Source organism: Etheostoma spectabile, unplaced genomic scaffold (assembly GCF_008692095.1).
Source record: "Etheostoma spectabile isolate EspeVRDwgs_2016 unplaced genomic scaffold, UIUC_Espe_1.0 scaffold00006446, whole genome shotgun sequence".
Classification (NCBI taxonomy): Eukaryota; Metazoa; Chordata; class Actinopteri; order Perciformes; family Percidae; genus Etheostoma; species Etheostoma spectabile.
Window position 1 is genome coordinate 53,393 of NW_022603385.1, and position 20,906 is coordinate 74,298.

Sequence of the window (20,906 nt, forward strand, 5' to 3'; positions counted from 1 at the left end):
CTTGTGTTCTAAGGTGGATTGTTTTTCCAACAAATTCCTCCTGCCTTCTCCTGCTGACCTGCGTTTGGTCCTCATTACCCTGCAGACCGTCTCAGAAAGGTGTTATGTAGACCAGAAAACCTCCTGATGTACTTGGATTTAGAGAGTTTGGGTGAGTTGGTGGTCTCCACCGTGTGGTCACATGTTATTTAAGTGTAAGGGATGTGTTCTCAGCTGATGGAGACTATCTTAACATCATATCACATTTTGGATGGTCGAGGTTTCATCAGGAGTTTAACTGTTGATCATATTCTTTCTTCCTGCCATGGTCCAGGGATCAGTCTGTAGGTGTCTGTGTAAATGAACATGAAGCAGGGAGATGTGTGTGTTGTTTATCTGCCAGCTGCACATGCTCAGTAGACAGCTGGTGAAGAAAGAGCACGGAGGTGATCAGACAGCAGGGACCCTCTTAGACCAGCAGAGGGCCCCTGTAGACCGGGGACAGGTTCATGTCTGTTCAGTGTGGAGGGGAAAGCTCTGCAGTGTTTCTGCCCAGGAGACTCTGGTAAGATAGCCATGATTTCTCTTTATGGTGAAAATGATAAGCCTTCATGTTGCCCTCATGTTGCCCTCATGTTGCCCTCATGTTGCCCTCATGTTGCCCTCATGTTGTCCTCATGTTGCCCTCATGTTGTCCTCATGTTGTCTCCATGTTGTCTCCATGTTGCCCCCATGTTGCCCCCATGTTGCCCCCATGTTGTCCTCGTGTTGTCCTCATGTTGCCCTCATGTTGTCCCCATGTTGTCCCCATGTTGTCCCCATGTTGTCCCCATGTTGTCCCCATGTTGTCCCCATGTTGTCCTCTTGTCGTCCTCATGTTGCCCTCACGTTGTCTTCATGTTGTCTTCATGTTGCCCTCATGTTGCCCCTATGTTGCCCCCATGTTGCCCCCATGTTGTCCTCATGTTGTCCTCATGTTGTCTTCGTGTTGTCCTCATGTTGTCCTCATGTTGTCCTCATGTTGTCCTCATGTTGTCCCCATGTTGTCCCCATGTTGTCCCCATGTTGTCCTCTTGTCGTCCTCATGTTGTCCTCATGTTGCCCTCACGTTGTCTTCATGTTGTCTTCATGTTGTCCCCATGTTGTCCCCATGTTGTCCTCATGTTGTCCTCATGTTGTCCCCATGTTGTCCTCATGTTGTCTTCATGTTGCCCTCCTGTTGTCTCAATGTTCTTTTTAATTCCCCAAAATAACATGATTGATTCCAACGCTCTTTGCCAAGTACAAATCTCTACTTTCATTAATTTTGGGTCTTATTATATTTTATAGCATTGTAAAACAAATGGAAGTGTTTTTGAAATAGTGTTAGTATCTGGAGTTATATGTATTTATATATAAAGTAGTATTAGTATTAATATAAATAGTATTGAGTAAAAGTTGACATTTTCCAGTCTGTGATTATCATCAACATCCATTCCTTTAATTTTAGTCTCAATAATTCCTAATTTCTGCTTTTCTAACTCAAACATTAGGTATAATTTCCTATAAATGAGGTTTATTGACCATAAATTCCCAAAATAACTGTAAAACTAAAGTTAATAAGTTAGTGTTACGTAGTGTTAGACGTAAAGGGACAAACATTGGAAAAAAAAGGGAACAATATGTAAGGAAAAAGTTAAAATCGATAAAAAGCTTCATTAAAAGTATGGATTTTTAATTTTGACGGGAAGACAACACGAGGGTTAAGTACTTTACTAGAGCTACAAAGAGTAATAGATTACAACTGTTCAATGAATGTCCTGTTGGGATAATCGATCGTTTTGATTCATTTTCTATGAAAACACAGTGAAACTTGTGTGATGTCAGATTGTTACATGTGAATATCTCTCGTCTGGGACAGGAAACTGGATAAATCTGAGTTGTGGACAAAAGACATTTCAATTTCAATTTTATTTATAGTATCAATTCATAACGAGTTATCTGGAGACACTTTACAGATACAGCAGGTCTAGACCACACTCTAGAATTTAAGGACATCTTTGGAAAACCAGTCAGTAAAACAGTCCTCACATTAAAGAATGGGTCTCTGCAGCCATGTTGATGTCTTAATATTTATTAAAGGAAGAGGTTCAGGGTGTATAGATGAGTGGATTTATAATACATGTTAATAACCTTCATCCAGTCATTTGGAGCCCTTCAGACAGCGAGCTAAGCCCTGAGTACTTGAGTACTTGTTCTCATCCAAAAATTAGTGGGCCCAACCGCATTTGTGGACAAAAAGTTGTTAGTCCCCACAAAGTTAAGTCCCCCTGCAATCATTAGTGTGTTGTGCTTAGTGTGTGACTGTTTTCACATTGATCATTTTCAGTGTAACACACTGTACAGTGTATATGAAGCTACAACCAGCTGCTGGCCAACTTAGCTTAGCACGAAGACTGGAAACAGGGGGAAACCGCCAGACTCTCTGTCCAAAGGTCTAACCGCACATCTAAAGCTTACTGACATTGTTTTTGTTTGTTTGTCAAAAACCTAGTTCAATTAAATATTTGAAATTATTGTGGTAAAATTGTATCAGATACCATTTATTATAATGTTCCTGCTCCTTCTGTCTGAAGCAGCTTCTGGGAAATATAACCTTAACATAACTTTAATATTACTTTAATATTACTTTAACTGTGATAAGATTCATGTGCAGTAGACGTGAAATATTTATAGAATAATTCTTCTTTTTCCCACCATGGGAAATATGACAACTTCGTGGCCTTTTTGTCGTCTCATTGTTAGCTTTTTGACGTCTTTTGCCGCCTCTTCAAATGTCCGTCCCTGTCCTCTGTCTCTGTGTTGGGGCTCTAACCTTCTTACCCACTACACCTTGCATTGGCTTTGACCCCCGACCCCCGTTGATACTGGCTCCTAACCCTGCCCCCCTTCTTACTCACTACACTGCAATAACTGTGACCCCGGACTAGACATCTGCTATATATATATATATATATATATATATATAGATAGATAGATAGATAGATAGATAGATAGATAGATAGATAGATAGATAGATAGATAGATAGATTCTTTCCAAGTTCTGTTCTCGACCCATTCCGCCTCTTTTTTTGTCAAGAAACATGTATTTTGTGTGTATTTACTTGTTTTTCTGTATTGACAGTTCATTTTATTTGATATATACTATGTGTACTCTACGTGTACTTATTGTGGTAATGAACCCTTTTCTGATTTCTTTTAAAACCAGACCACAGACCCCAGCCTGAGTCTCTGCTCTCTGATTGGTGGAGAGTTTCCAACCGCTGCTGTTTCTAGTCTGCGGTCTGTCCCCTGTCCCCTGTCCCCTGTCCCCTGTCCTCTGTCCTCAGCTGGAGAGAAGACGGGTCGGTGGGTTAACCACAACCAGAACACATGTTGATCTGTCAGAGAAGAGAAACCACACGAGGAGAACCACCACCATGACTCAGTTTATTGGTCCTGCTCAGGAACACAAGACACAGAGACGTAGACTTGTCTTTATTAACCTTGGGTTGTCTTCGGGGTCAAATTTGACCCGTCTTCCAAGTTTTTTTAATCAGAAGTTTCTTTCAACCAAAATTCCCCAAAATAACACGAATTCATGGATGATCTTTGGTAAATTTAATGATTGCCTTCATTGAATTTAGGCTCTTTTATTCAGTTTTATAGCACTTCATTAAACAAAACAAATGGAATAATGTCATTTAAATTAAATGGAAACACAAGTTTGACATAAACGTTTTAAAAAGTGTCAAAAAATGCCCAAATTTGGACCTGGAAGGACAACAAGGACATGGCTGAGTGGAAGACAAAACAAGGGTTAACCCGTTTTGGTCTGTTGGATTAACTATTTTTGACATTTTTGTCACTTTTATTAATGTTGCGGGTGCTTTTTGATGTATTTTTCCAAAGTTTTTTGATATTTTTTATGTTTATTTTCAGCGCTTATTTCGACGGCACATGTGTTGTGACAAAAATATTAATAATTTCTAACTGAAAACGGGTCAACTTTGACCCAAGCACAACGTGAGGGTTAATACTTTAAGATAACTCCCGCTGAAATTTCCAGAAGCAGTTTTCAGCAAAAAAATACAGTACAGATAGAAAAAGAAGAAGACAGTATGAAGATAACAATAACAGCAATAATAATAACTATAATAATAATAAAACCTTTGGCTATAAAAATACATTTACCATAAATTATCAGTCAAGTCAAGTGTTCAAGTGTCCAGGTATTTATGTGAGTCCCCCCCCCCCCCCCAGTGAGGAGTTGTAGAGTCTGATGACATGAGGGACAAAGGAGTCATTGAGTCTGCTGGTCCTACATTTGGGAAGGAGCAGGGGTCCAGGTCTACCTCAGTACCTTGATAAGATTATTGTTCTGAGGTGAGGGTCTCTAGGGACCATTGGACTGGTGTGATGGGGTCCAGGTCTAGATGAATGTACCGAGGTGTGGGGGTCTCTGGTCCAGGTCTACCTCAGGGAGGAGTAGAGGACCTCTGGTTCTGCTGGAGACCCTGAACACAAACCACAACAAGAGGAGAAACTGTCAAAGACAGACAGCGTTGGGGGGGGGGGGGGGGTACCAGCATGTAGTCTAACTAGCTGTCTGGATTTACCCTGCAGAGACCTGAGGACCAGGTAACCATAGTCCTCAGAATGGACAGATAGTCCAGCTAGCTGTCTGGATTTACCCTGCAGAGATCTGAGGACCAGGTAACCATAGTCCTCAGATTGGACAGATAGTCTAGCTAGCTGTCTGGATTTACCCTGCAGAGATCTGAGGACCAGGTAACCATAGTCCTCAGATTGGACAGATAGTCTAGCTAGCTGTCTGGATTTACCCTGCAGAGATCTGAGGACCAGGTAACCATAGTCCTCAGATTGGACAGATAGTCTAGCTAGCTGTCTGGATTTACCTGCAGAGACCTGAGGACCAGGATTGCATTTTGTCCTTTTCGTATCTTTTTATAGGAATAGTTCATTAAATCAACATGTTTTAGGAAATCCTCTTGTTCTCTTCTCTGAGAGTGACAACACTAAATTAAAATAAGTCTCACTTTGTGTGTTTCATACAGAGCTGGAAGTGGTTAGCTTAGCTTAGCATAGCTTATCTTAGCTTAGCGTAAAGACTGGCTCAGTTTGAAGTGGAGGATGAAGATCAGCTGTACCTCTGGTCCTGTTTGATTTGAGGACTATTTGTCCATAACTGACGTCTTCTGCTTGTCTCACTGCTGCGTAGACTGGATCTGGATCTCTCTCTAGAAAATAAGAAGTAATAGATTACATTACTGCAGGTACTGATACCACCGCTGCTGTGTTGCTAATACATGTGTAATGCAAAGAAGAATATATATATATATATGTGTATATATATGTATGTGTGTGTGTATGTCTGTAAGATTATTTTTAAATGTAGAATTAAAGTTGTTTTGAACATGCTGCAGGTTTCAGACCAGCTCTGAACAAATAGAGTAAATATAACGGGGGGGGGGGCATTTTGTCTGACAAAGGAAACCGGACGACCACTAACCTACACAAAGGTTGTACATTTTACCACAAGGTACACAACAAACACGTCACTGCCGTCTAGATCAGGGTCTGTAGTGAGAAACCGGACCAGCGTCAGACCAGTTCACTGGAAACAACAGGAGGAAGTTAATGTGGTTTCACACGCAGACTGGAACAACCTAGACCACTAGAAGTCGTATCAAAGGCCGTTCAGAGGCAGAAAACCAAGTATCTGTGGTCTAATCAGTGTTGCCAGATCTTGCGAGACAAATACGCAACCAGGCCTGTGAAAACAAGCCCAAAATAAGCGACTTTTTCTACGGAGCCCCCCTAAGATCCTGGAAGAGAAAAATAAATCAAACTGGGCACGGTTTTACAATCCATGTGGGCAGATTGGTAAACTGTACACACGGTAGAGTTTATTTATTTTTATTTTCTCCCTAAGCTTCAGGACAACGACCACAGGAGGGAGTTAAACCACCTTTTAACATTATTTAACATTAGAAAACTGATGGGATTTGAAATAGAGACACTTTTACACGGTGGTTTTGAGTTGTTCACCACAACGGGTTGAATCCATTCTTTTCCTCCTTTCTCTTTCTCCCAGTCTTTATTATATTTCTTCCCGTATTTCACCCTCTTTATCCCGGGCATTTATTCCTCCAAAAACTCTCCTACAGTCCACTCACCATTAGTCGCTACTCGCGCGTTTTCCTAACCAGAAAACAACAGACTGCCCTGCTCTGCCTCTGATTGGCTGGTACTCGTTTCCATCTGGGTCAGAGCCAATTAGAAGCAGGAAGTGGGCGGGACATAACGCTGCTGTCTATAGTGTTTATGGGGAAAGGGGCGGGGCCGAGCGAACCGGCAGGGACAAGCTGGGAACAACAAGCCCAAATAAGCAACTACACTTTAGTGACAAGCCCAAAAAAACCGCAACCCGCGACTACCAATATTTGTAAGCGACTTTTCAAAAAAACAAGCCCAAAGTCGCTTATAATAAGCGGACCTGGCAACACTGGGTCTAATGAGTCTGGGTCCAAACTTATAAACCTGCACTTTGAGACAGGAAATACATCATTTCTTTCTATATTTCTTCTCTGACATTTATACACTTTGTGCAAATGTAACACAGAACTTACACTCGGGGATCAATAAAGTATTTCTAATTCTGATTCTTTGATTTTTAAAGTCTGTTTTCTTCTACAGCATTATCTTAGTGTTAATACATGTTCCTGCTCGTCGATATCTCATAACCAACAGCGAATGTATATGTTGAAGTATTGTGTGTGTTTATTAAAGCCGGGTGTGTTTTCTTCCTCTGTGCTTGATTCTCAGTAAAAACACCACCCGGACTATGTTTACCTGCACAAAATATTCACATGTTTGCCCTTATTCTGAAAAAGAAAATTCTGACTCTGATGAAAAAGAATATTCCACAAAGATTGTTGTTCATGTTGCATCCTCTCCTCATTCAGCCTGTCCGTTAGCATTAGCTGCTAACCCTAACCCATTAACTGTGGATGTAGCGCCGCCAAATCAGCACTAAACGCCCAAGCCCCACCTCCAGGGGCTATTGAGCAAGGCACCGAACTCCAAGCCCTTTCCATGGGCAGCCCCCCCCCCCGACATCTCTCCATTAGTGCATGTATAGGACCTGAGCATGTGTGTGTAGTTTAGGCCTGTGTGTAATAACAGTGTTAAATTGTAACAAAGGATGCATTATTATTATTGTTATTATTATTAAAGTCTAGTAGTAGGGATGGACTTCATCATCGAGAGACATGCATGGCCAAAAGAAAAGCAGGAACACAGCTACTTTCAAACATCAGGGATGTTTTCATTAGTGCATGAATAGGACCGGGGGGGGGGGGGGGGGTGGTGGTGGTGATTACTAACAGAGTGTATATTATAATTTCAATAAACAGTGTAAATTATGAAAATAATGTTTCTACAGGTAAACATGATAGATTAAAACTAGCCTGGTCCACCCAGACTCTCGTACCTTTAATTAGTACGAGTGTGTGTGTGTGTGTGTGTGTGTGTATGTGTGTGTGTGTGTGTGTGTGTGTGTGTGTGTACCTGTCTTCCTGTTGGTCTTCTTGTCTTTAATCACTATTTGTCCATAACAGACGTCTCCTGTCCTCACTCCGGAGTAGACTGCAGCAGGATCACTCTCTGGAGAACAAAGGACATCATTAATATTACATTGGACATTCATTATTTAAATTTTACAACAATCAGTCATACTTATTTCCATCATATTAAGAAAGGAAATAATATTTGATCAATGAAAGCAGCAGATCTCAGGATGAAGCTTTAGGACAGAGGTGTCAACATCCACTAGTCGGGGGGGAAGTACTGCTCACGTCTTCAGGTTTACACCTCCGCTGGTGTCAGGGCTTACATGGAAACCCAGTTCATGTGAAACGGACTTCACGCTAACAGAGCGGCTCTTTTTTAGCAACATAAGCAAACACATTGACCACAGGAGGAACAAGTCGCTATGTCAACAAGTCATGATGTCACACAATAATCACAACTAATTATTAACATTGGAAATTCAAATCTGAGCCAAAATGTAGATGTAAATACAATATTTCACAGAAGTAGTGCAGTGCCCGTTTGAAGTATGTACATGTTTGAAAGAGGCTGATTGCTCGGCACCCTGTATTTATTCACCCATTTTATTTATTCATATATATATATATATATATATATATATATATATATATATATATATATATATCTCCCTTGTGTTGTCTTCCCATCAACCATGAAAAAAAAGAAGTTTTGCTGACGTTTTTTTCAACAGTATTTTTGCTTTTTTCCCATAGTTGTCACTTTTTCAACGTTTTTGGTGTTTTTTCCAATGTTTTTTGATATTTTTAATGTTTCAGCGCTCATTTTGACGGCCCATCTTTTGTAAGAAAATAGTTAACTGAAAACGGGTCAGTTTGACCCCGAGGACAGCAGGAGGGTTACATGGCATTAGACTTAGACTTCTCTTTATTGATCCTTTGGGATGACTCCCGCGAGGAAATTGAAAGTTCCAGCAGCAGTTTTAGCAAGAAAAAAGAAATAAAAAATAGATAAAAAAAAACGATATAAAGACAACAAAAGAACAATAACAACAATAAGAACATTTGTCAAATTGAAGCGTGTGCAGACCCAGAAAGAGGACACTGGACGACCACAGAGCTGTTAGACCTGTTAGAGTCTGGTAACCACAGGACACACACCACCAGACTCTCATGCAAAGCTCAACACACGCCGTCATCCACTAAAATAGACCAGACTGTCTGAAAGGTTTGGACTAAAATTAAAATTAAAATTCCTTTTGTTTGACGCCATTTTACTTACTCAGTCTACCATATTTTCACTGTCTATTTCTTGCCTTGTATTTCTTTCGTGCTTACTTGTTTTTGTGTTATTATTTTTTTGCTGTTATTGAAAAATGCTGCTACTGTAACAACAAAATTTCCCCGTCGTGGGATGAATAAAGTATAATCTAATCTAATCTAAAAACATTGCTTTACTTTCTAAAAAATTATCTTGTAAAAATGCTTGTTTTCAGAATGTCCTCAAGATCTAATAACCAGTCCTCACAAGGATATGAAAACAAAAGTACACACACACCCCGTCCCTGGGAGTCTTACCTCTGCTCCGTCTGATTGGCTGTTGCAGGTCATGTGCTATTTGGACGTCGATGTACGTGACGTCGTCGGTGTTGTTGTCTCCGGTGTCAGCAGCTGAAATGAACCAACGGTAACATCATTTAATCTGGAGAGAGAAACGCTTAAAGACGAACATGTGAGGATCATGTGATGCGATGAAAAGCTCCAGAGCGAATGAAAGGGACCTCTTGGTGAGGAGGATTTGTCGACAACTCCTCGTTGCGGCCAACAAAGTGACTCATACATGTCTTTTCCACCAAGGTGGTTCTGGTGCTGGTTCGGAGTCGGGGCTAAATATCGAACCGGTTCTTTGCTTTTCCACACAGATAAACCTGGTTCTGGGCCAAGAAAACCACCGGTCTGCTGGCTCTCAGGCTGGGGAAGATCCAGCTGGTTCTTAGATAACTGGAGTAGAACCAGCACCGAACTGGCACCAGAACCAGAACCAGCACCCGGGGCCTGTTGCACAAAAGTAGAATAAAGATATCCAGGATAAGTGAGAAAGCGCAGCTTGACTTAGTGAGACCTGCTCATCCCGGCTTAATCGGTTGCACGTTTGCCGAGCCAGGATGAACAGGTGGAGCTATGTCCAGCCAGGTGGAGATAACCAGGATGAACAGGTGGAGCTATGTCCAGCCAGGTGTAGATGGCTGGGATAAGTGCACGTTCACGGCTTTCTCAAATAGACCACGGTATCGATCACAGATTTACTGATGCAGCGATGAGAAGACGCATGCGCCATATGTTTCACCCAATGAGCAGCAGCTTCTAATGGACAGTAACGAGGAGGGGAAGAATATGCAAAAAGGGAAATACGGCTCTTATCAAATGGAGAGAAAAAGCCCAACGTAGCGGACCCGACTGAATGTGTGTGTGTGTAAAAATATCTACTTAGCCTATAGTCACTACACATTTTTACAGCATTGTGGTGTTCCCGGTGTGATGAATGTAAACTACACTACATACGTACTGTATATAGGCCACGTTATTGGTCCAGGGATGTGAAACTAATTGAGAAGGTTATGAAACCAATGTAAGCTGTAATAAAACAACATTAGGAGTAACACAAACTTCCCTTTATTAGAGAAGGATAAGCAACAAGTAAATGAAATCATGAATGTAGCCTATTGGTTTCTGAGCAGTCTGCCATTAATATCATATCTGCGAATATCGCTACATTAATATCGTCACACTTAATCTCCGGAGCGCGTCCTGTATAAACCTGAAGCTGAGACCACGGACGCTGCGCTGCTCATCTCTACTTTTACAGAGAGAGAGACGCTGACGCAACTCGCAAGTCTGCTGGCGGGCACCGGCCACCGGCCACCGGGCAGTGGCCGCACGCCAGGCAGCCTCGAGACAGTACCGTCCCACCGGGAAAAGTCCCACTCCGCATCAGGGTGCCAGGGCAACCATTCCTAACATCTAAACAACCGTAGGGTTTAAATCCAACTCGCGACAACAATAGTGACAAGTAGCTAATGCATGTTAATAAAAATAAAGCAGAACACATGCAGAAGACAACAGAAAAAATGTTAAACACGTTTATTTCGGATCAGTCGGCAGCTGATTGAACACATGAGACTCCAGGATTAATCTTAGCCCGGCTGTTAGCCTGCTCTGGACCAGGCTAGCCGCAAAGAATAAATCTCCATGGTTACTTGGCTGGGCTTAATTCAATCTGGTTTCGTGCAACCGAGTCAAAGCTAAATTCATCCAGGATAACTTGAATATCCCGGCTTAATCCCTTATCCTAGTTTCGTGCAACAGGCCCCTGGTTAGTCTTGGTGGAAAAGACATATAGTGACGAAGTCCATGAGGTCTGTGTGCAGCATAGCACACGGACCCCAGTAAACACGTTGGAGTAAAAAGCCCTGGCAGCTTTACCCCGTGTTGTTGTTGGTGTTGGTGTTGGTGTTGTTGGTGTTGTTGGTGTTGGTGTTGGTGGTGTTGGTGGTGTTGGTGTTGGTGTTGGTGTTGTTGGTGTTGTTGGTGTTGGTGTTGGTGTTGGTGGTGTTGGTGGTGTTGGTGTTGGTGTTGTTGGTGTTGGTGTTGGTGTTGGTGTTGTTGGTGTTGTTGGTGTTGTTGTTGGTGTTGTTGGTGTTGTTGTTGGTGTTGTTGGTGTTGGTGTTGTTGGTGTTGTTGGTGTTGGTGTTGTTGTTGGTGTTGTTGGTGTTGTTGTTGGGTTGTTGGTGTTGTTGGTGTTGGTGTTGGTGTTGTTGTTGTTGTTGTTGTTGGTGTTGTTGGTGTTGTTGTTGGTGTTGTTGGTGTTGTTGTTGGTGTTGTTGGTGTTGTTGGTGGTGTTGTTGGTGTTGGTGTTGTTGGTGTTGGTGTTGTTGTTGTTGTTGTTGTTGGTGTTGTTGGTGTTGTTGTTGGTGTTGTTGGTGTTGTTGTTGGTGTTGGTGTTTGTGTTGTTGGTGTTGTTGTTGGTGTTGTTGTTGTTAGTGTTGTTGGTGTTGTTGGTGTTGTTGTTGTTAGTGTTGTTGGTGTTGTTGTTTGTGTTGTTGGTGTTGGTGTTGGTGCTTGTGTTGTTGGTGTTGTTGGTGTTGTTGTTGTTGGTGTTGTTGGTGTTGTTGTTGGTGTTGTTGTTGTTGTTGGTGGTGTTGTTGGTGTTGTTGGTGTTGTTGGTGTTGGTGTTGTGGTGTTGGTTGTTGGTGTTGGTGTTGGTGTTGGTGTTGTTGGTGTTGTTGTTGGTGTTGTTGTTGGTGTTGGTGTTGTTGTTGGTGTTGGTGTTGGTGTTGTTGGTGTTGTTGGTGTTGGTGTGTTGGTGTTGTTGGTGTTGTTGTTGTTGTTGGTGTTGTTGGTGTTGGTGTTGTTGTTGTTGTTGTTGTTGGTGTTGTTGTTGGTGTTGTTGGTGTTGTTGGTGTTGGTGTTGTTGTTGTTGGTGTTGTTGGTGTTGGTGTTGGTGTTGTTGTTGGTGTTGTTGGTGTTGTTGTTGGTGTTGTTGGTGTTGTTGTTGGTGTTGTTGGTGTTGTTGGTGGTGTTGTTGGTGTTGGTGTTGTTGGTGTTGTTGTTGTTGTTGGTGTTGTTGTTGTTGGTGTTGTTGGTGTTGTTGGTGTTGTTGTTGGTGTTGGTGTTTGTGTTGTTGGTGTTGTTGTTGGTGTTGTTGTTGTTAGTGTTGTTGGTGTTGTTGGTGTTGTTGGTGTTGTTGTTGGTGTTTGTGTTGTTGGTGTTGTTGTTGGTGTTGTTGTTGTTAGTGTTGTTGGTGTTGTTGGTGTTGTTGTTGTTGTTGGTGTTGGTGTTGTTGTTGTTAGTGGTGTTGGTGTTATTGGTGTTGTTGTTGTTGTTGGTGTTGGTGTTGTTGGTGTTAGTGTTGTTAGTGTTGTTGGTGTTGTTGGTGTTGTTGGTGTTGTTGGTGTTGTTGTTGTTGTTGGTGTTGGTGTTGTTGGTGTTGTTGGTGGTGTTGTTGTTGAAGATGGCCTTTCAGATTTCTTTAGTACTTTTTATTTCTACAGAACATTGTAGAGATGATATGCGGTGAGTGTCATACGCTTCCTTGTTATTTTTGCATATTTAATTTACTTACCCATGGAGCTGAATACATTTTATATGTATATTATACATTATATATTATACACACTGGTAACATTAACCAGTGCAGCTGTTGCATAGAGTACAGAAAGCCTGATTTTAATTTGAATGTTGTTCTCAGTAGTATTCGTTAAAATGTGATTTTTAAATGTGAACTACAGCGTAATGTTTTGTGTCACCCGTGTCTAACCTCTAGGTTTCCGATGGATGCATCGTCTCACCAGGAGAACCAGGAGAACCAGGAGAACCAGAGGAACCAGAACACAGACTGAAACAGCGGACCAGAAAACGGCGGGAGGAGGTAAGGATTTAGGACTAGTGGGAGATGTAGGAGGGCTTGTTGTCGAGGGTTTCCCTAAAATAAACAAAAGCATATATTTCAAAGCACTTAAGTACAAAATAAGAAGATATGTTCACTCATGTCACTGTATTTTTTTCTCTGTGAAGCATAATCACGAGTTTTAAACTACAAGACAGGCAGAGTACGTGTAGTTGGTTCGGGGGTCCTCAAAGTCTGCCGAGACGCCTCATCAAGCAGGACTCGGTACGCTTGTTACGTCCGCTTTTGGTGCACATCTGAGTGAGAGTGCTGCATTCAGAATGCCCCAATGAACCATACCAAGGGGGAAAACCAACCCTAGAGACAGTCAGCCAGACTACATGAGGCAGGTGTGAATGCCCCCTAAGAAGCCTTCACACCTGAGCTATCTGGTCCGTTTCAACCAAACCCTGGAGCATATGTCGACTTTCCATCCATGACCTATTCTGAGGACGCGTAGCTTGTCGTGTGTGACAACACATCATCTCAGTGTATGGTTAAGGAAAAAGTGCAGTGTGCAAGTAGTCTGGCTTTCAGCAGACCAATGGGGGGTCTGCTCTGTGTTCTCTCTGCACAAGAGGCGGGACCAACGGGCGTAGTTCAAATGACTCTGTACGCAATTGGATAGTCCTTGGATGGTCCTTGCAGATGTGTTATGGAAGCAGGATAAATAACCGTACAGGTTTCCAGCCTGAGCTGTGGGGTGACATCAGATCACCGGCACATCGGGCGGGGTTACCCCGTCTAGAGTACAAGTACACAAACCAAGTCCCAAAGGCAACGGTGTTGCAACCCCCAAATCACCAGAAGTCTACCGAACTATCGGTGTGACACTTCCACACGTTCATAAGTTGAAGAATACGTTTTAACCTCCTCACCTGTAACTGAAGGACTGAGGGATTTTTAAGCTCTCTACTTTATGTATTATTCAACAAAGACAAATCACTGTATAGCATACCCAACATACTATTATAATATCGATCATAGTGATCCTACAGCTTGACCACGACAGTTGTAGTTTTCATTGTTTACATATTTATGGAGACCTGGGTAACATCTTACAGCGGCCATGTTTTCCTGTTTATCTAGAGTATTTATTAAAGCCGTAAAACCAGATTTATTCTCCGTACTGGGTGCAGCATATCTTCTATTATACAACTATATATTATCTATATTATAAGTCTATTACTGTGTGATTCATTTCCATGTTCTGTTCTGAAGTACGTTCATGTGGAGTTAGCTTTCCTGTGTGGTAAGTGATCCCCACCGGGTGTTTTTTTGTTTAGTTGACACTTTTTTTAACCCATGCAGCTATGAGATTTAGCTTAGTGGTGTTTTTAGAAGTGGTGTTAAGGTAAGTAGAGTTGCCCCAACAGGAAGCAACGCTAGCAGGTTGTGATTTAAAAAAATCTCATTAACAAATGCAATTAATCATTCAGTCTCACCTGAGACAGAGACCCAGCTGGGGGGGGACTCTCCAACACCGCTGATGTTGCACCTGTAGAGGCCTTCATCAGACCTGGAGACATGGGGGATGGTCATGTGACCTGCAGGCCCAGTCCTGATGAAGGAGCCATCTTTATAGAAAGACGCTGGGAGGTCGGAGGACGTCTTTGTCCTACAGTGCAGAGTGAGGTCTTGTCCCTCCGTCACAGGGAGGACAGGACTCTGCAGGATCACTGGTCCACCTCAACACAGAGACAGACTACAGCATGTCATCCATTCACACACAGCTTCATCAATCCTGACCCCCCAGTCTGGTCTTACCAGGGACAGTGATGTTGATGCTGGTACTGGTTGCTCCCTCTCTGGACTCACACCAGTACACCCCACTGTGTCGGGACAACATGAAGCTGATGTTACAGGAGGGACCAGCAGGTCTTCCCCAGTCAGGTCCACACTGAGTCCTGGTCTCTCTGGTTGTGTTCCTCCTCAGAGTCCATCCAGCAGAGCTGTCGTCCTCCTCACAGCTCAGAGAGACAGACTGTCCTTCAAACACCTGAGAGCTGCTGGGACTCACAGTCAGAGACACTGGGGGTGGGGGGGGGGGGGTACAGAGTTGTATTATATTTGTAAACTGGCTGTTTACATTAAACCTAAACCTTGTCCACACTAACTTTTCTTTGAGGGAGTAAATAACTTTCCAGTCGTCCCAGAAGAAGTTCACTGACCTGTGTCTGTTGTGCGGCTCAGCAGTGAAGTCAGAACTGAAGAGAAATGAACCTCAGCTTAGTTAAATTTAACATTTGATATGATATCAAAACAGACCAGTTCTGGGTGTAGTGCCCCGACAAAACAGTAATGCATTGATATTAGTTAATAATGGGTGGAAAAGTATGTGTAAGGACCCATTTGAAGTTTTTCCAAGATCCCTCTAATTGTATTTTCCCAACCAGACAACAACAAAAAACAACATTAGAAAATTATAAATAATGTGAATTAGTGCAGACCTGCATGCACCAAAGTTAAACCTCCAGCACTGAGGCCCTGCAGCTGTCTGATGGCAACATGTGAAATATGCCCATTAATGCACCATATTAAGCTTTATTAAAATAGAAGAAACACAATGACTGTGTGTGACTAAATTACTAATTCATAAGAACTTTGGTAGGTTTAACTTAGTTATGTACTTTATTTTGATAAAGTTAATACTCTTTTGTCTTTGCTGTATATGATATTGTGATAATGTTCCACGTCCAGATCTAATCTTTAGAGACAAACATCATAGTAACTCACCCAGCAGACGCAGCAGAGACGAGTCCTCCATTGGTAATGTTGGTCATCTGAGATCAGAGCATCAGTCTAACCAGCCCCCCCGAGAGGAGCCCTCCTCCTTCCTCATCACGTGTCCCTGCTCAGGGTTTCTGACAAGAAGTTAACAGGAAACAGCTTTTTCTGTGTATTCATAGGTCATAAATACAGAGTAAGGGCGCCTGGGTAGGTTACCATGTGGGGAAGGTTTTGATTGGCACATAGGCCAAGGTTTGATTCTGGCCTGCTGCCCTTTCCCTGTGTGGAGGCAGGAGATCTATTCACATTTAAAATAATATTTTCTTACTAAATTTTCAAGCGGTTTGCTTTGCTACAAATGCCACACATGTACTTATGATACAGGATCCTTGTACCAGGCTACAAACAAGTGCTACCCAGGCTAAAGTTAACTAAAAAGAGAAATAAAAAAATCATCTTTCAAAAATTGATCTTAATGCCTTTGTTTAATAAATAGGAAGAATCTAACCTTTAAAGGACACCAATTTTCTTTTGTGGTGTTATTCCAGTTAGCCTAATAGCCGGTTTGATTTGCATTGAGAGATGATTTTATGGAAAGTTCCTCATGCCAATCTCCATGTATGGTGAAGGGTATGTGATGATGGGGGGGGGGGCATTCAGAAGGCCAAGGGAACTAAATCAGGATGCATAGTATCCTAATCCATGAGATAATCTTTAATAATCAACATCTGTCTGCCTCTTTGGGAATTTAACATAGGGGGGTGTATACTTATGCCCCTGTATTTTAACATAGGGGGGTGTATACTTATGCCCCTGTATTTTAACATAGGGGGGTGTATACTTACACCCCTGTATTTTAACATAGGGGGGTGTATACTTATGCCCCCTGTATTTTAACATAGGGGGTGTATACTTATGCCCCTGTATTTTAACATAGGGGGTGTATACTTATGCCCCCTGTATTTTAACATAGGGGGGTGTATACTTATGCCCCTGTATTTTAACATAGGGGGTGTATACTTATGCCCCTGTATTTTAACATAGGGGGTGTATATTTATGCCCCTGTATTTTAACATAGGGGGGTGAATACTTATGCCCCTGTATTTTAACATAGGGGGGTGTATACTTATGCCCCTGTATTTTAACATAGGGGGGTGTATACTTATGCCCCTGTATTTTAACATAGGGGGGTGTGTACTTATGCCCCTGTATTTTAACATAGGGGGTGTATACTTATGCCCCTGTATTTTAACATAGGGGGGTATATACTTATGCCCCCTGTATTTTAACATAGGGGGTGTATACTTATGCCCCTGTATTTTAACATAGGGGGGTGTAAACTTATGCCCCCTGTATTTTAACATAGGGGGTGTATACTTATGCCCCCTGTATTTTAACATAGGGGGGTGTATACTTATGCCCCTGTATTTTAACATAGGGGGGTGTATACTTATGCCCCCTGTATTTTAACCAGCTGGGTCTCAGGATGTTTCAGTTTCTCCTATTGGGTCTGGGACTCTCCTCCGCCTGCTTTGCCCCCAGAAACATCCTGGGCCACAAGGACAGATGATCTTGTTTAGAGGGATCAGTATAATATGCAAACAGTTTTAATAATAATAAGAGAAAATGTATGTTTCGTCATTTTTCTAACATTGACTCTGCTGTAAAAGACTTAAAACGCAATAAAAACACCTAAATACTCACAGTGTCCGACTTGGCCCAAAGAATCCTGGATATGAGGGCAGCCTAAAACAGGTTCAGGTTCAGTTGTTAGAGGACAGGTCTCTGAGTCTGTATCAGGTTCAGTTCTTAGAGGACCGGCCTCTGAGTTTGGATCAGGTTCTTAGAGGACAGGTCTCTGAGTCTGGATCAGGTTCTTAGAGGACCGGTCTCTGAGTCTGGATCAGGTTCTTAGAGGACAGGTCTCTGAGTCTGGATCAGGTTCTTAGAGGACCGGTCTCTGAGTGGAGTACCAGATGAAGCAGGAGGGTTGCAGCTGTTTCTCTACCAGCTGCACATGCTCAGTGCAGACAGCAGGGGGCAGGACTCTGAGTCCAGCAGAGGGCCACATGCACTGTAGAGAGGTTCATCTCTGTTCACCATGGTGGGGGGGGGGGCATTGTACTGCTGTACTGTCCACATGTTACCCATCAGACTATTGAAACAAAAACAATGAATTATGACGAGCTTCCTTTGGTAGAGTGTCTCTCTGTGATTTTAGTTAAGGTTTTTTAAAGTGAACAGGAGTATAGACCCCCCCAATAAATAAATAAAACCATGTCTTGGGTTGTGTGAACTGTGTCTACTGATTAACAAAGCTGTAAACTAACTCCTAACTAACTACTACTACTAACTAACTCCTGTTATATTAGTATATTGTAGTTTTAGTGGAAAGCTCTGAAGGGCTTGATATCCTGTAAGAGACTAGCACCCTGCTCTAACATCCACCCTGCTCTAACATCCACCCTGCTCTAACATCCACCCTGCTCTAACATCCACCCTGTATAACATCCACCCTGCTCTAACATCCACCCTGCTCTGACATCCACCCACTAAGAACAGGGACCAATCACAGACCGTAGTGTTAACTCCTCCTCTATGAAACAGGCATCTTAGACTGCGTGGTGGCTTCCTTCCTCTCCACAGGCGTAGATCTGCACCGACCATCAGGCTGTGAGATACCCTCCACCCATTGGATCTTAACACCCCCCAGGTCCCCCATCTCTGCGGTGTCATGGGTCCAGTTCTGGTCCTGTGGATCCTCCTGTCAGCAGCAGCTTGTGGTAAACAACAGCTTTTATTGTGAAAGGATTGATGTCGACTTTTTTTCTGATCTGTCTGATATAATCTCTTCTTGTTTAAAGAGAATATGAATGTTTGTATCAGTGTTAATCAGTTTTAATCTCTAATAATAGCTGTTTTACATGGAATGGATCTATAAAAGGAAAAGAAGACGTGACATATTTTAATGTTTCTTAAACAATATTAGTTTGTTATGAAGTGTTTGATTAACTTTCTCAGTTAAATAACAACATGAAATAAATGATAAAGAAAATTTAAAGTGCAATCGTACTGTTTCAGACCAACTGCACTGTTTAAAACAGGCTTGTTGGTTCAATAAAGAGAGAGACCCAGACTATGGGGGGGGGGGGGGCACCTGTTGCAGCTATAAATATTTTTTATTTCTTTTTTTCAGACCTGATTGTGGTAACAGTACATCCTGGAGAAAACATCACTCTGACATGTCGGTCAAATGGTTCCTCCATCAGTGTTTTAGAGTGGAGCAGACCGGACCTGGAGCCAGAGTACGTCCTCTTAACCGTCGATGGACGCCTGGATCCATACGACCAGCATCCGTCCTTTAAGGACAGGGTGGACCTGGTGGACAGAGACCTGAAGGACGGAGACGTGTCTTTAACTCTGAAGAATGTGAACATCAACGACAACGGAACATACGAGTGTCGAGTTGCATCAGGTGGTTCAAGACGGGAAAAGAGAGCCATCCTCGACTCTGAGCCAATCAGAATCATCAGTCTACTGGTTACAGAGCCAGGTGAGGTAGTCTCTCTGTCTGGGTGTTTTTCTGCAGTTTCAACTATCAGAGAGGATGAAGGCTGCTCCTCTAGAACACATTTACTGACTCATGTGTTTTATTCAACTTTAGGTTCAGATAGCAGTTCCTCCAAGTATGAAAACCCAAAGAATGATGTCCCTGAGGATGGACCCTTCTCTCCTAGAGGCCGATACGTGGTACTGGCTGTAGGTGGACTGCTTCTTGCAACTGTTGTTGCAGTATTTAGTATCATGACGTATAAAAGACATAAGGACATGAGACCAGGACCATATGTCTATGATGATAAGCTATTTCCCTTCCGTGAATCACCACCTTACCGAGGTGGAGGGGTTTGCGTACCCAATGAGTCTGAGAGCTGTGTTGTCTGGAGCTCTGAGCTCTGTAGGGTTTCCCATGGCAGATTGGTCGCAGATGAGGGTCAGACTAAGAGTGATTCGCTAACTGACTCTAGCTTTGAAGAACTAGAATACTTAAACAAGGAGAAGTTGCTTCAGGGGAAAACAGAAGTAGGCTACTTAAGTGAAAACTAAAAATATGATCATGTTCAGTAACAGTAAGGTTTGAATTAAGAATACAGAGCTGGCCAGACAACATCAGCTCACAAAGGCACAATAATACTCAACAACAATTAATTTCAATTTATGTAGAGTGACTTTTAAATGCTTGCACTTTGAACTTCAATCTGTTTTACTTTTGTCTTATTCCAATAAATACTTTGTTTTGCTACATTTGGATTCTCAAGTTATTCATTCATTGTTAAGCACTTTTCTTACCTTGAACCCAGATAAAGTCGCTCCAATTATCCCACCTCATATATAGCGTGTTCTATTAATATTTCAGATGTGTTGAGAAGGAGCAGAGAGACCTGAGGTCCTGAGAGACTAAGATCTCTCAGGAGAGACCTTAGTCCAACATGTCCAGTATTTCAGGAACACACTCAGACCTGTTTCATGCTTCTTACAGTCAGCAGTCGGGGAGATGGCAGCAACAGGGTCGGGGAGACGGAGTCGGGGCGATGGGGTCCAGGCTATGGGGTTGTGGAGATGGGGTCGGGACAATCACTGTAAATTTCACATGGACTAAGTTTCTTTTCTGTAGAAGTGGACCTGTTGAACCTGTTGCTACATGTCTGTTGATCAAGAGACACACCACGCCTGCTATAGGGTTACCGCAGCAGGAGGAGCCTGGACGGTGTCCAAGTCCTAGTCCTGTTGATGCAGGTCTGATGTCGCTCAACCAGACCAACAGGCCTGCGCTCCAGGCAACCGTACAGGTAAAAGCATACAAAAAGCACACAAAGGGAGTCTAAACCTGGGCCAAGTTCCCAGCAACGTTGATCATGGACAACAAAGCCAATCATTGAGCCTAAAGAACCCAGTCTGTTGTTGGAAGTAGACCTGGTCCAGGTCAAAGTCTCTTTTTATAACAAGAGGTTATATCAAAGTGAAGTCTGATTTTTCTCTCTTTATATCTATTACAAAACAAAGATCATAAACCATAACCCTTTATTTAAGGTCTTGTTGACTTTTGAACAACATCCTGCTTCTCAAACATTAGAGAAGTGAA

General features: G+C 42.5%; 2 protein-coding genes across 8 annotated transcripts in view; one reads left to right on the plus strand and one right to left on the minus strand.

The window, feature by feature from the left end:
* LOC116678114 (neural cell adhesion molecule 2) overlaps window positions 1-20,068 on the plus strand; it is a 52,771-nt gene extending 32,703 nt beyond the window's left edge. The window contains exons 5-6 of the mRNA XM_032508175.1: window positions 18,963-19,319; window positions 19,431-20,068. Of these exons, the coding sequence (XP_032364066.1) occupies window positions 18,963-19,319; window positions 19,431-19,870 (797 nt within the window). The 3' untranslated portion in view covers window positions 19,871-20,068. The remainder of the gene's footprint in view (window positions 1-18,962; window positions 19,320-19,430) is intronic.
* Window positions 4,306-15,844, minus strand: LOC116678116 (Fc receptor-like B). 7 transcript variants are annotated; one of them, XM_032508179.1, is made up of 10 exons: window positions 15,772-15,844; window positions 15,207-15,242; window positions 14,803-15,066; window positions 14,481-14,723; window positions 12,907-13,071; window positions 9,168-9,260; window positions 7,591-7,686; window positions 5,169-5,258; window positions 4,474-4,514; window positions 4,384-4,432 (listed from the first exon to the last, which is right to left on the minus strand). In XM_032508179.1, exons 1-10 carry the CDS (start codon window positions 15,800-15,802, stop codon window positions 4,430-4,432), a joined length of 1,062 nt encoding a protein of 353 aa, XP_032364070.1. In that variant the 5' UTR covers window positions 15,803-15,844; the 3' UTR covers window positions 4,384-4,429. The 7 variants fall into 7 exon arrangements, with proteins under 7 accessions (XP_032364068.1, XP_032364071.1, XP_032364074.1 ...); XM_032508177.1 differs by having other exon boundaries at window positions 4,306-4,514; window positions 15,772-15,843; XM_032508180.1 differs by having other exon boundaries at window positions 4,306-4,514; window positions 12,907-12,984; window positions 15,772-15,839.
* Window positions 20,069-20,906: the final 838 nt, after the last annotated feature.

Bases quoted from the DNA above. Each gene is read 5' to 3' on its own strand.
- LOC116678116 (XM_032508177.1), bottom strand. From the start codon at position 15,802: ATGGAGGACTCGTCTCTGCTGCGTCTGCTGG. The intron at 15,067-15,206 runs GTCAGTGAACTT...CCCCACCCCCAG, and splicing joins GAGCCGCACAACAGACACAG to TGTCTCTGACTGTGAGTCCC. The intron at 5,259-7,590 runs GTACACACACAC...CTTATTTTCTAG, and splicing joins GAAGACCAACAGGAAGACAG to AGAGAGATCCAGATCCAGTC.